Here is a 14,748-nt window from a genome sequence, read left to right as displayed (position 1 = left end):
TGAAGGCAACAGCAAAAGTGATGGTGTTGGTTGCTTCAATATACTTCACTGACTTTAGGCTAGGTTCTTTGAACTTGTTATTTATGTAGGAAGTGTTGCCAAGTTTTCATTGTATGAAATACATAATGGGCAACATAGTGCTGCAGGTAGTACTTCTACCTCAGCTCTGGTGACCCAGGGTTCAAAACTGATCTCTGGTGCTGTCTCTGTGGAGTTTGGCCTGTGACTATATGGGTTTGCCCCAGGTTTTCCCTTTTCCTCCCATAACCCAACCTGGATGGTGGGTTAATTGGCTACCATAAATTGTCCCTAGTGTGTTGGTGAATGAATGACAGGAGAATCAAGGGGGCATTGACAGGCACATGAGAGAGAGAATGTGTTAGAGGTAAGTGGGGGAATGGGACTGAGGGACCAGCATAGACTTGATGGGTTGAATCTGCATCATATGAAATATGAAACATCAATAAAAGTGTTTTAATGATCTGTGCTTCTGTGGAGGTAAAATGTAAAGGCACATTTACCTGCTGTGCTTCTGGAAGAGCTTTATCCATGCAGCATATTCATATTTTTAAGAAACAGTATGGTGGAGGAACTGAGTTTTTACTTCATGAAATATCCATTGGGTAAGTGAGGAGTGTGGAGACGATGATCAGTCTCCTACCATCTAGCCTGAAGAAACAACAGGTGTAAAACCCCTTGAATGTTGAGGTTAACGAGGGTGACTGACTCATTTTAGTGTTGCACCTGTCAAAGGTTAATGGCTGACTGATCTCCAGCATTTTGCCCTTATTCCTGTTTGCCTAGGCAATGTTGCTGGGTGGGAGTTGGGCATATTTGTCAGTTTATGAAGGAAACATTAAGCTTGAGCTTTAGAGTTTTTGGCTGAAGGCTGAGATATGGTTGTGGAATAAGAAGGAAATTTGGATTCAGTCTCGTTTGTAGGGAGAGAAAAGTTTATTCTTTCAGCTCAATAAATGTTAATGGACAGAGTGTGTGATGGGATAATTCCTGTTCTGTTCTTTAAGTTATTTACAAGTTTTACTTCTCTTCAGAGTTCTGAAAATTCAAGTACCACAACACCCTCTCCATCTTCAAGTCAAGAATCCATGACTGGACCCCCAGCTTCCAATCTTGCTGGTCTAAGGCATCGTAGCCTCTCTCAGGTTCCTTTAAACCATGCACAGAGCCAAAGACTCCAACATGTGATCCAAGGGTAGGTAGATTGTCAAAAGAAGATGGCACTAACTTCCAGATTATTTGCAGGATGTGACTGATCTTGAAGAGCATGTGGGAGGCGTTGCTTTGTTTTCTTGAACCACTGTAGTAGGTTTTAGTGTTGATGCTCCCACAGTGATCTGTAGGAAGGAATACCAAGCTGATGATGGAATAGTATTGTGTGTCCAGATAATGATTGTGACATGTGGGAACTTGAAAGTGAATCCTCTGGCTGTACTAAATTGTTCACCCTCTGTTCCACTTTGGCCCCATACAGAGCTTCAAACCTACATCCTCTCTGTCTCAAAAACATTGATTACTACGTACCCAGCTAATCTACCACAGAAATGCATGTATTTTCTTGTCACTGCTAGTCTGGAATAGTTCAATCCTGTTCTAGCCGTTGCCACATCTCCCATAAGCTATATAAGATGCTGATGTTCATACCCACATTTATTCATAAGTAAAGATCTTGTATTTAGTTAGATTTGGTCATCACTGCACTAGCATTAGATGGGCCTTGTATACCCTAATGGTTTAATTTAAAGTTTTCACTCTCTACAACACAACCCATTTAAGTTCTATCTCTGACCATTTTTTGTGGGTTATTTCCCTGGTCTCTCTCGCTTGACACCTGTCAGGTCTGTGTCTGGCTCTTGGGATATTTTATGTTACAATTGCACTTTCATTGCAAATTATTGACGCACTTGGTGTTGATGATAATCTTGGCAAAGTAATGCGTACACTTGCAGTTATCACTGGCTGAAGGATGTGGAAACATTGGGAACTGAGGTTTGGCTCTGGCAAGAGATGAAGCAAGATTTGGCATGCTGGATCTGAGTGAAGGTGAAAGTCACAAGGTGCTCTTTTGATGGTGACCATACATCCTACATTAGGATTGGAGTTGCATATTTGAATGTTGTCTACAAAACTTGCTATAAAATGTTTTATGTATGATTAGATTTTAAGATTAAGAATGGAATGCTAAGTGGAGTTATCCATTGCAAAATACAACAAATCTGTCAGAATGCCACCTTGCCAATCCTGTTTAGATCAAGGACTCATAAGTGATCATTCTTTTTCGTCTCCCTTCTCTGCTAAACTGTGACACCTGATTCCTTTCAGACATGGAGGTGGCCAGGTTCCTATGCAGCCAGTGATTCCAGTTGGCTTTCCAGTGTATCCCATGTACAGTCCACAGCATGTGCTCTGGTGGCAGCAGATGTATGCCCGACAGTACTACTTGCAGTAGTAAGTATTCTGTTACTCTGACACGATACAAGGTGGGTTATGCAGAAATGTAACTGGTTCATATTGTCAGGAAAATGAAATTAGTATTAGAATTTGGCCTGTCATTTCTCATTTATAATCCTGGTACTGTTGGAAGAATGTAATAGAATAATCTGTTATGTTTTAGCCCAGTTTACAGGACAGATGCAGACACCATTGTATTCTCTATATTGAACAAGTTCTATACTGTTATCCAACAGCCACTGTTGACTCCTGCAGCAAAGATGGCATTAATCTAAACTTTCTTATCAACATGTATGGTTATTTTTTTCAATTAGCAAAGTAAAATTACTCTATAATCTTCATGGGGGGGAGGGGAGGAACTGAACAAGTTCCTATGGGAAGCCTTGATCAGCTCAGATTTGCATTTTGAAAGCAATTACAATTTAACTTGTACTATTTGTGTAATTAAACTATTCCAAATGTTTTGGAAATATAATATAGCAAACCTCTGAACAGTTCAGAGGTTTCCACATCTTCCAGTGTGGTTGTGATGTTGAGCCTGGATCCTTGGCGCCACTTGCTGGACAGAGTTTGTAATTACACCGACAATTCATGCAGTCATAGAACATCGAACATTACAGCACAGTACAGGCCCTTCATCCCACAATGTTGTGCCAACATTTTATCCTGCTCTAAGATCTTATCTAACCCTTCCCTCCCACATAGCTCCCCATTTCTCTATCATTGATGTGGCTATCTAAGAGTCTCTTGTGTCGCTGATGTATCTGCCTCCACCACCTCTGCCGGCAGTGCGTTCCACGCACCCACCACTGTGTGTGTGTGTGTGTGTATTATTTATGTGTATATATAGAAAAAAAAGCTTACCTCTGACATTCCCCTTGTATGTTCCTCCAATCACCTTAAAATGATGCCCTCTTGTGTTAGCCATTTTCATCCTGGGGGGAGGAAAGGTATCTGACTGTCCACTCGATCTGTGCCTCTTATCATCTTGTACACCTCTATCAAGTCACCTCTCATCCTCCTTCACTCAAAAGAGAAAAGCCCAAGCTCGCTCAACCTATCCACATAAAGACATGCTCTCCGATCCAGGCAGCATCCTGGTAAATCTCCTCTGCACCTTCTCCAGAGCTTCCACATCCTTCCTATAATGAGGCGACCAGAACCCTGGGTAATTTGTCTGCCAGTCGCAAGCTTTCTAACCTCATCCCACTTCCCACGCTGAATCCATAGTCCCTCAGGTCATGGCTCTTCAAGTACACAATCTAATACTGTTCAAATGTGATAAGGATTTCTGCCTCCCACACTTTTGGCAAGTGAAACCCCACTACCTTCTGAGTGGGGGGAAGAAAATGTTTCCTCAATTCCCTTCTAATTTTTCTACCAAATACTTTATATTCCTGTTCTTTTGGTTTTACAACTGTGATAAGGGAAATGGGTCCTTCCTACTTGCCCTACTGCTCATAATTACCGGCACTTCAATAGAACCTCTCCTTGGCTGCCTCAGCTCCAAACAGAATAACCCCAGCTTATCCAATCTTTTGTCGTTGCTGGAAACATTCCTTAAATCTCTAGTGTAGTTAAATATCTCCTATAATATGATGACCAGAAATGTACACATTTCTCAGGCTGTGACCTAACTAGTTTTGTACACACTTCTAGCATAACATCCCTGCTCTTTTGGTTCTGTGTTGGCTGATAAAAGAAAGCAATCCCAAATGCCTCCTTAACCAGATTATCAACCTGTCCTGCTATATGCAAGGATCTATGGACTTGCACTCCAAAGTGCCTTTGTTCCTGCACACCTCTCAACAAGACATCCCTTACCTTGTTGCACCTCCCCAAGTGCATTACCCCAGGCACACTCTGGATTAAAATCATTTGCCACCTTCCTGCCCAACGGACCAGTTCACCTATATTTGTGTAGTTTCTCTTCCACAGACGATTTTTGCGTCAATTGTAAGCTGCTTTATCACGTCCCTTGCATTTGACCATAAGACAGAGTAGAAGAATTACGCCATTCGGTCCATCAAGTCTGCTCCGCCATTTGATCATGGTTGATTTATTTTTCTCAACCCCATTCTCCTGCCTTCTCCCCGTAACCTTTGTCCTTACTAATCAAGAACCTATCAACTTCTGCTTTAAATATACCCAATGACTTGGCCTCCCCAGCCGTCTGTGGCAATGAATTCCACAAATTCACCACGCTCTGGCTAAAGAAATTCGTCCATATCTGTTCTGAAGGAACATCCTTCTTTTCTGAGGCTGTGCCCTTGGGTCCTAGACTCTCCCACTACTGGAAAAGTCTTCTCCATGTCCATTCTATCCAGGCATTTCAATACTCGGTAGGTTTCAATGAGATCCCCCATCATCCTTCTAAATGTCAGTGAGTACAGGCCCAGAGCCATCAAATGTTCCTCGTACATTAACCCTTTCATTCCCAGGATCATTCTTGTAAACATCTTCTGGAACCTGTCCAATGCCAGCACATCCTTCCTTGGATATGAGGCCCAAAACTGCTCAATACTCCAAATGCGGTCTGACCAATGCCTTATAAAGCCCCAGCATTACATCCTTGCTTTTATATTCTAGTCCCCTCAAAATGAATACTAACATTGCATTTGCCTTCCTTACTACCGACTCAACCTGCAAATTAACCTTTAGGGAATCCTGCACTAGGACTCCCAAGTCCCTTTGTACCTCCAATTTCTGAATTCGCTCCCCGTTTAGAAAATAGTCCTCGCCTTTATTCCTTCTATCAAAGTGCATGACCATATACTTCCCTACGCTGCCACTTCTTTGCCCATTCTACCAACCTGTCCAAGTCCTTCTGCAGACTCCCTGCTTCCTCAACACTACCTGCCCCTCCAGCTATCTTTGTATCATCTGCAAACTTGGCCACAAAGCCATCAATTTTGTCATCCAGATCATTAACATAACATGAAAAGTAGCAGATCCAACACCGACCCCCGCGGAATGCCACTAGTCACCGGCAGCCAACCAGAAAAGATTCCCTTTATTTCCACTCTTTGCCTTCTGTCAGTCAGCCAATCTTCTATCTATGCTAGTACCTTCCCTGTAATACCATGGGCTCCTATCTTGTTTAGCAGCCTGATGCACGATAGAAAGCATCTTATCTGGATGTATCACGGCTTGGTACAGCAACTGCTCTGCCCAGGACCGCAAGAAGCTGCGGAGAGTTGTGGACACAGCCCAGCACATCACGGAAACCAGCCTCCCCTCCTTGGACTCTGTCTTTACCTCTCGTTGTCTTGGTGAAGCAGCCAGCATAATCAAAGACCCCACCCACCCGGGTCATTCTCTCTCCTCTCCTCTTCCATCGGGTAGAAGATACAGGAGCCTGAGGGCACGTACCACCAGGCTTAAGGACAGCTTCTACCCCACTGTGATAAGACTATTGAATGGTTCCCTTATATGATAAGATGGACTCTGACCTCATGATCTACCTTGTTGTGACCTTGCACCTTATTGCACTGCACTTGCTCTGTTACTGTGACACTTTACTCTGTACTGTTATTGTTTTTACCTGTACTACCTCAATGCACTCTGTACTAACTCAATGTAACTGCACTGTGTAAGGAATTGACCTGTACGATTGGTATGCAAGACAAGTTTTTCACTGTACCTTGGTACAAGTGACAATAATAAACCAATACCAACACCTTGTTAAAGGCCTTCTGAAAATCCAAGTAAACAACAGCCTCTGACTCTCCTTTGTCTGTTCTGCCTGTTACTTCCTCAAGGAATTCCAACAGATTTGTCAGGCAAGATTTCCCCTTAAGGAAACCATGCTGACTTTGGCCTATTTTATCATGTGCTTCCAAGTACCCCAAGACCTCATCCTTAATAATGGATTCTAACATCTTACCAACCACTGAAGTCAGGCCTATAATTTCCTGTCTTTTGCCTCCTTCCCTTAGAGTGGATCTAAATCCACTCTTTAAGAAGGGTCTAAGTCATTAATATATATCGCAAAACTCTGAATGCTGAGCCCAGTGAACTTCCCTGATAACAGCCCTCCCATTACAAAAATAGCTGTTGACTATTCCCCTCTGTTTCCAGGCACTGAGACACTTGGTCCCATGGGCTTTTTGACCACCCTACTGTTTGGAACCTTGTCAAAAACCTTGCTAAAGTCAAACACAATGCCACCTTTATGACCTCCTCAAAGTATTCATTTGTTGAATTCATGCTGACCCACATTAATCTGTACCTTAGGATGGATTCCAATAATTTCCCCACTACCATATTTAAACTAACTGCCCCGTCCTTGATTGGCCACCTTGGGTCTGTTCACCAGCAAACTCTTTGGTCCTGCCATTCTTCACCCTGACTGACGTATTCAAAAGCCACTGAACTCTGGAAAAACCGACTGAAAAACAAGAAGCCAGCAGTAGCAGTCGGTATCCCTGCTGAATCTCCAAACCCTGGCAGAAAGAAACATCAGCTACAAATTTATATCCACATCTCCCACATCTGGGAAGAGAAGGGTGTGAATAATGGTGACCATCTTCAAGAAAGGAGACAAATCCAATTGCAATAAAACGAGGTCTCCCCGCAAGCTGCCAACAGGAAAGTCCTCCACCCACTGGCTGCTCAGCTGCTCCCTGTATTATGTGTGAATTCCATCCCTCTGGAGACTTGGTGAGCAGGATTTTCACATCACCAGCAACAAAAGTCCAGGACATAACCCATTATCTTGAAAGCCACAGCTCTGCACGAACCAAGAGTGTGACAGCACAGCTTTGGTTGTCTAAGGAAAAGTATTTGAAGATCACAATCAATCCCAGCACAAAGCAACTGATCTACCCTGTCTTCCTGTGTGCTTTTAAGATGTGGGCGACCTACAGCAGGCACCCAAAAGGGTCAGGGAGATTTCACCAATGCTGTCAGTGTCCTTTGACAGGGCACATCCTTGGGATTGAAGCTGTAAATACGCTCAGCTTGCCACATCGCTCATGCCTGACACAGGACTCCCGAAACACACACATTATTGGAGCTCCATCCCAGTAGGAGATTACCAGTTGGACAAAAAAAATGAGTTAAGGATGTTCTCAAAGCCTCCTTGAAAGAATATAGCATCCCAACTGACCTGTGGAAATCCCTGGTCCATTGCTGCTCATTAAGGCTGGTGTACAGGACCTCGAGTCTAATCATTGGGAGCACGTGGAAGCTCAGCGGAAGGTGCCTACTGCCTTCCAAAATACCCACCTATCTGTCCCATTAAATACCTTCTGCCTCATCTGTTCTACCTTTTTCCATTACTGCTTTTTCCTCCTCTTACCATTGCTCAGCTTCCCATCTCTTACCAAGTTAATTTAAACCCTCCCTAATTGCCATCAATTCACAGTGGTAGCTGCTGGCAGAAAACCTAATGAAACATCATGACTGTGATTCACGGGTGCAAAGATTACGCCTTCTGGACAAAATATTTTGCTGGTTTGTGAATGTCTCTCGCTTTTTATGCTTTGTTGTAATGCTAGTGGCAGCGCTTCCAATTGTGGAGGACACAACATCTCCCTGCCGACCAACACAAGCCCCTCACTGGAGGTCACCGAGATCAGCAGTGAGACCCCCGAGCTGACCATGAATTTTCATCGCCCTCTGGTTTTTGTGTAGCACAGTAACTCAGCTACGACTATCTTACTTGGGCCCTTTTAGTTACAGTTCCCAGGACAATGCAGGTAGTGTCTGCCTTTTAGGTGCTCTCCTCTTACTTTCCTGAAAGGAGGAAGAAGTTGAGAATGTACTGGAAAATAACTAGAATATCTATCCCATGCTCAAGAAGCCCTTCTGAGTGCCTCCAACCTGCACTTCAGTTCAGTGACTCTGAGCGTGAACGATTCAGGCTGGAGACGACATCTGCCGATGCATTTGCTCAAACCAGTTTCATTGTCCACAAACTCCCAAGTACTGCTGTCCAGATGTATACACCTGCTCTTCCGTATCTTAAATTAACTTTTTTAATTCGATAAAGTCTTTACTCAATGATTATTTGTAGTTGTATTTAAATAATTTAATTCCTTATGTTGTAATATAAACCACCGTTCAGGTTTAGAGAAATAAAAGGCTCTCTCACTAGCCAGCTATCTACCTATTAAACTAAAATACAAACACATCATCTCTTTTCCTCCACCCCACCTCAGCAGATCCTCTTTCCAAAGTCCCGAATTTCTTACACTGTAGACCCAGTACTCCATGAACTTGGACTCTGTGCTACTACTCTTTGTGGCCAAAAGGTGGAGAATGTTTGGGTCTGGTTGTGTGATTTAATGTTTTCCTCGATGGTGCAGAGCTTTCACTTCTGGTTTCTTTCCCCTTTCCTTCCCAGCCAAGCAGCAGCCAGGCTTTCGGGTCCAGCCGGTGCTCAGGCCTCGGGTCCAGCAGCCTCTGAGCCAGTGAACCCAGAGCCTCATCAGCCAGATGATGCCCCAGCTGCTCCTATTGCAGCTGCCCCAGAGAACAGGCCCTTGAACCAGAACATTCAGATGAATGCACAGGGGGGCCCAGTGCTGAATGAAGAGGACTTGAATCGAGACTGGTTGGACTGGATGTACACCGTGTCCCGAGCAGGCATCCTGCTGAGTATCGTCTACTTCTACTCCTCTTTCAGTCGTTTTGTCATGGTGATGGGAGCAATCCTGCTTGTTTATTTGTAAGTATTATCACAAGTACTTTGCTTTTATTGTCTACCTGCACTGTACTTTCTCTGTAGCTATGACACTTTACTCTGCATTCTGTCTTGATTTACCCTGTAGTACTTCAATGCACTGTGTAATGAATTGATCTGTATGAATAGTATGCAAGACAAGTTTTTCACTGTACCTTGGTACAAGTGACAGTAATAAACCAATTCCAGTCCTAATCGTGAGTGACTGCCCCATGATTTAAAAAGAGTAATAGCCCATTCCCAACTTCTGTTTTGTCTTTTTGGTGTGTGGAGACCAAGTGGAGCTGAATATGTGGTACAACCCTTTGGTTTTGAAAGGCAACAGATTTGTTTTCCTAGCTAGCAAAGAGATGGTTTTATTCTTTGAATTAATTTGCAGGAAATGCATGTTTTCTTTAGGGTATACTCCTATTCCTGGTATGGTTCTGACATTGTCTTCAAACTGAACATCAAGCATACCAAGTATTCTATAGTCTGGGCAGTGATTTGAGTTACAACGGCAGTTTGAATCTATTGGAATGTCTGGCTTTTATGCTATAATAAAAGGGTGTTCTTTGGAGCATCCAGGTGAAGGCAGTGGTCATAAAACTGGTGCTGCCCTCTCCCTTGTAGGAGGAGCTTAAAACTCCGAGGATCCACTATCCCCATTGTTGCGACGTGTGGGCCCCGGTTCCTGCGCTCCCCTTGACCTCACTAGGTTTGCTGAAAACTTTAATAACTGCTTTGTAACATCTTGGGGGTGGGGAAGAGAATTAAGTGTGTAAGACTATTAACTGGAATAATGTCAATAGTCCAGAAAATATGCCAGTCCAGTGCCAGTAAAGTCCCAAGCCTGCCAGATTAAAGGAGTTTTACTCTAACAGTGATAGGTGATGAGGTGGAACATGATGAGAATGGGTTCAATAGTAAACTCTAAATGATGTATTTAGAGCAGTTTCTTTAAGACTGGAATTCAGTGATTCAGACACTTGATTTGTGATTATTTTAGAGATAATAATTGATGCAAGCTTCCTCTGGGCATTTGTATTGAATGAAAACCTCCCCTTCCTCGCATCCCCAACCATTGCCCATCGTTTACTGTAACGTGCTCCCCCAGCTGCTTGGTTACTGATGTTGTGGTCCAAATGTGTTCTTGGGGGCTGTTAATGTGCTCATGGACAACAATGAGAAAATGGGGACTACAGACTGTGAACCAAAACGTCAGTGCTGAAGAAAGCTTAAATCTCCAGTAAAGGGTGTAATAACAGAACACCTTGAGAAAGACAAGCTGAATGAGTGGGCAAGAACATGGCAAGTGCAATACAATATGAAAAAATGAGGTCTTTCACTTTGGTCAGAGTCATAGAGACATACAGCATGGAAACAGGTCCTTCAGCCCATTGAGTCCACCCCAACTATCAACCACCCATTTACACTGATCCCATTTTATTCTCCTCACATTCTCATCAACCCCCCCATCCCCACCAACAGTAGGAGCAATTTACAGTGGCCAATTAACCCACCCACCTGTATGTCTTTGGGATATGAGGGGAAACCAGAGCACCTGGAGGGAACCCACATAGTCATAGAAATGACATGCAAACTCCACACAGACAGTACCAGATGTCAGGATTGACCCCAGATCTCTGGTGCTATGAGCAGGGTATTTTTTATATGATGATATTGGTTAGTGTTAATATTCAAAGGGATTAGAGTATGATTGCAACAAGCCATTGAAAGCCAAGGTGCAGGTGTCACAAACAGTTAGGAAGTAAATGATACGTTGGCCTTTATTGTGAGACAATTTGCGTCCAGGGGTCCAACTGCAAGTGTGTAAGGCTTTGGTGAGACTGCATCTGACAAAGTGTATTATTTTAGTCTTTTACCCAAAAGGATATACTTACCATAGAGGGAGTGTCGAGAGATTCACGAGACCAGTTCCAAGGAAAGTGGGTTTGTTGTACAAGGAGACTGGGTTTGTATTTTCAGGAATTTAGGAGACCTCATTGAATTTTTAAAAATTCTGATGGGTCAATGGGCTGGATGCAAGGAGGAACCAGGGATCAGCTGTTTGGTACTGATATCAGGAGAAATTTCTTCATCCAGAGTGTGGTAAGTCTTTGGAATTCTCTACCCCAGAGGGCTGAGGTAGTTCAAAACGGTTGAATGGATTTCTGGATATTAAAGGAATCGGTACGTGGGGATAGTGTAGGAAGATGGTGAGTGAGTGGTGGAGCAGGATGACTGACTCCTGGTTTTTATGCTCAGGTGTCTATTGTCCAGCTGGTTCAGTGATGGAGGTGTGGGACCACAGGTGCAGTTAGGCACGGGTGTTAGTTCCCAAGGATTATCTGAACTATTAACTGTTTCTCACTTTCCATATACACTGCCTGGCTTGTCATGTGTTTCCATCCATCTGTTTTTATTTCAGATTTGCAGCATTTTGCTTTTGTACCTAATTCTGTTGAGCATGTTGTCAGTTTTCTCACAGATTGGTGTGTTTCTGCAACTTAATTATCAGTTATAATCAGTGGCTACTGCTAATGTAAAAAAAAACTCCAGTTGAATTAACTGGAGCTCTCTGCAATCCAATGTTGTTTTTCAAATATTGTGGTTTTGAGTGGTTTGAGCTGTTATCTGTGGACTTTAGCTCTAAGTAACTATGATAATTGTAAAACACCAGGCATCAAGCTGGATGGTTCCCATTCAGGCAGGATGCACCAAATGGGCGCCCAGCAAATCAACCAGCAGACTTCAACCAGGAAGCACAAGAGGATAATGCCCTTGAAGTCCATGAAATGGTGAGTTTGAACCATGTGTCTCAGTGTAGCAGTCATAAATCCCAAACATTACTGTGTGAATTCATAGCACATGCATCTCATCACTTTACTGTTTCTTTAACCGTGGAACCCAGAGACTAGTTTGTAAATATCATGAGTACACTGGATACCCAAGGTGATGTGTGACAGATATATTACAAAGAATGTGCCTAAAGCATTGCAAGTTAGCTGAAACTGATACCTCACTTCCCCAAGTGTGGATGCTGTATACAATCTCTGGATAAATTTGTATTTGTGGCATATGCATGCTGATGGATTAAAAAATCTACAAAAAAAAACTGGATGTGAGGCTTTAATCCAAAACTACTAAAACATATCACAGAGAATTTAGAAGGAAAAAGGGGAAAAGACCCAGAATTTTTGTGGTCTGTGTGAGGCTTGTGTTTATGAGGTAGAAACAGAGGTGTTTTATAATTACACTTAATAAGAGGTGGTGAAATTGGCCCAGAGTGTTTAAAGCAGGAAAAGGCATCTCCTAATGACACTTCCGTGACCGGCATATATACAGTATATCTCGCTCTCTTACTCCTGCTAAACCATCGTTAGAGTTGGTGGATCTGCATTTGAACTACGTCACCGTTAAACCTTCACAGGCCAGTGTTGTTGGCTTGTTTTGGGAGTTTCCTGGGGTGGGGGTGGGCTGACAAGTGCACAACCCTCTGAACATTGTGGGTCAGCACCCTCAGGGTACAGGCAATGCTGCACTCATTGCAACAAGCTGTGGTTTATTTTCCAGGAGCGGCTCATGGATGAAGGTCTGGATGACGATAGCGGGGAGAGTGGTGAGAGCGGTGACAGTGGAGACGACACCACGGAAAGCACAGGAGGGGCAGAGCCCCCTGGCTTCATGGCTTCGGCATGGTCATTTGTTACCACCTTCTTCACCTCTCTCATCCCTGAAGGCCCCCCTCAAGTTGGCAACTAGGACAAGCAGTGGACTTTTCAACTTTTCTGCTCCCTACGGTTGTATATTTGAGTGACATTTACTGAAAAGAAACCCCAAACGTCTCAAGTGTGGGAGTGTGCCTAACCCTTTATTGCGTTGCCACTGCTGCTGCAATCCCCATGGGTTCAGTGTGTTGAGTCGTTCTCCTGATCATGCCATCCTTTGATTACACCCAACATCTGGCACGCACTAAATGGAAAACCCTGCTCTCCTTGCTTTAGTTTTCATTGCTGTACATGAGGAAAAAATGAAATTGAAAAATTGCCTATTTTCCCTGATTTTGTTATAACTGCCACCAGCTGTTACTTTGGAGGTGCTGGTGATGGAGTTACATAAATGGAACTGGCCTTGGTGGTCTACACTTGGGTAAGGAGGAATCCATTTGGTTCACACCACTATTTCTTTCCAGCTGACTTGTAATGGTGTACATGCAATCTGAATTTGCTAGCATGTCAGTCACACATCACGTTACTTTTCTTAGCTTCTGCATTTTTCATTGGTTGCCAGCCCAATACTCCGATTAGAACAGTTTCCTGACGCAGTGTTGCTGGCTGTTGACTGGTTAGTTTGGATTATGAAGCCAGGCTGGTAGTTTGGGGTTGGCTTCATTTGTATTTTGAGCTGGGTGTATGAGATAATTAATCCCCTGGAATATTTAACCTGAACCCTGGGCTTCTCTGCTAACCAGGTAGAGGTGAACAGACAGCTTCACCTCGCCTTCAATCACAAGAACACTCTGGAGCTTTCATGAAACTTGTGAGCTGTAGTTTGGGATTTGAGAGACAGAACTCCAATGTAATTTGTACTTGTTATATACATACTTTTTAAAATTGCTTTTACATTTTAAAAACTCATTTTAGAATTGTATATTTTACTGCCTCGTCTTTTGGGCATTGAAGACATAACTTTGAGGATCATAACTGGTCAATTGGCAGTTTTCATTTGGAGATGGTGATGTGACTCGTGCATATGTACTGATATAGTGGAAATGTGAGAGCATAGCGGTGTAAATAACATGGTCTGTTTGAGAGCTTTCCTAGCCTGAACAGCAATAAATGCTACATATAGAATTAGCAGCACTGTTTGGTACTTTAGAAGGCCAAATAAACTCAGTGTCTGCAGCATGCTAACATACTTTTAACAATACTGTCACAATATATTACTGATTGTTAGAAAAAAAATAAAGCAAATAATGATTTATTTGAATAAACATTGACACATGCATTTGGTACTACATGGAGGGACTACATGGCCTCAAATGATTTTCTGCAACTGAAATTCATGACCTTATTACCAAGACCAATCTCCCCAAACTTTGCAGGATCTTTCTCTATTCGGCCTGTGAAGTGTACTAATTGTACTAGGTGTGGTACACAGGGCATTTAGGGGTACCTAGCATTGTTAATAAATTGCTGGATTAGTAACCGCATACCTGAATTATTCATCAAAGAGCACAACTTTGGACTACACTGTGGCAGCAGGGAGTTTAAATACAAGTCATTAAAGCTAGAGTAAAGCTGCCATCAGGTAATTGTGACCATGAAACTGGTGAATTGTTGTGAAAACACATCTGTCTCACTAATAATCTGAGAAAAGAAAATATGCCGCCCTTACCTGTTCTGGTTCTGAGTTACTTTAAACACTCCAGTATAGATGTCTGTCAACTGTCCTGAGTTCACCTGATGTCACTGTTCAGGGGCCAGCTGGAGATGGGCGAAGGTGCCAGTGTGGTCCACATCCTGATGAATAAAAACAAATTTCAAATTAATATCTTTGATCCCTCAGATTTTCTCTGAAGGCTAGGTGCACCTTGGATGTCTTGGGCA

At 43.0% G+C, this 14,748-nt stretch overlaps 1 protein-coding gene across 1 annotated transcript in view; it reads left to right on the top strand.

The window, feature by feature from the left end:
- The window catches only part of herpud2 (HERPUD family member 2), a 33,792-nt gene extending 19,634 nt beyond the window's left edge, over positions 1–14,158 (top strand). Inside the window, exons 4-8 of the mRNA XM_052023581.1 lie at positions 1,053–1,213; positions 2,341–2,466; positions 8,819–9,142; positions 11,820–11,937; positions 12,713–14,158. Of these exons, the coding sequence (XP_051879541.1) occupies positions 1,053–1,213; positions 2,341–2,466; positions 8,819–9,142; positions 11,820–11,937; positions 12,713–12,901 (918 nt within the window). The 3' untranslated portion in view covers positions 12,902–14,158. The remainder of the gene's footprint in view (positions 1–1,052; positions 1,214–2,340; positions 2,467–8,818; positions 9,143–11,819; positions 11,938–12,712) is intronic.
- Positions 14,159–14,748: the final 590 nt, after the last annotated feature.

Source organism: Pristis pectinata, chromosome 9 (assembly GCF_009764475.1).
Source record: "Pristis pectinata isolate sPriPec2 chromosome 9, sPriPec2.1.pri, whole genome shotgun sequence".
Classification (NCBI taxonomy): Eukaryota; Metazoa; Chordata; class Chondrichthyes; order Rhinopristiformes; family Pristidae; genus Pristis; species Pristis pectinata.
This window is presented reverse-complemented; position numbering and strand designations above follow the sequence as displayed.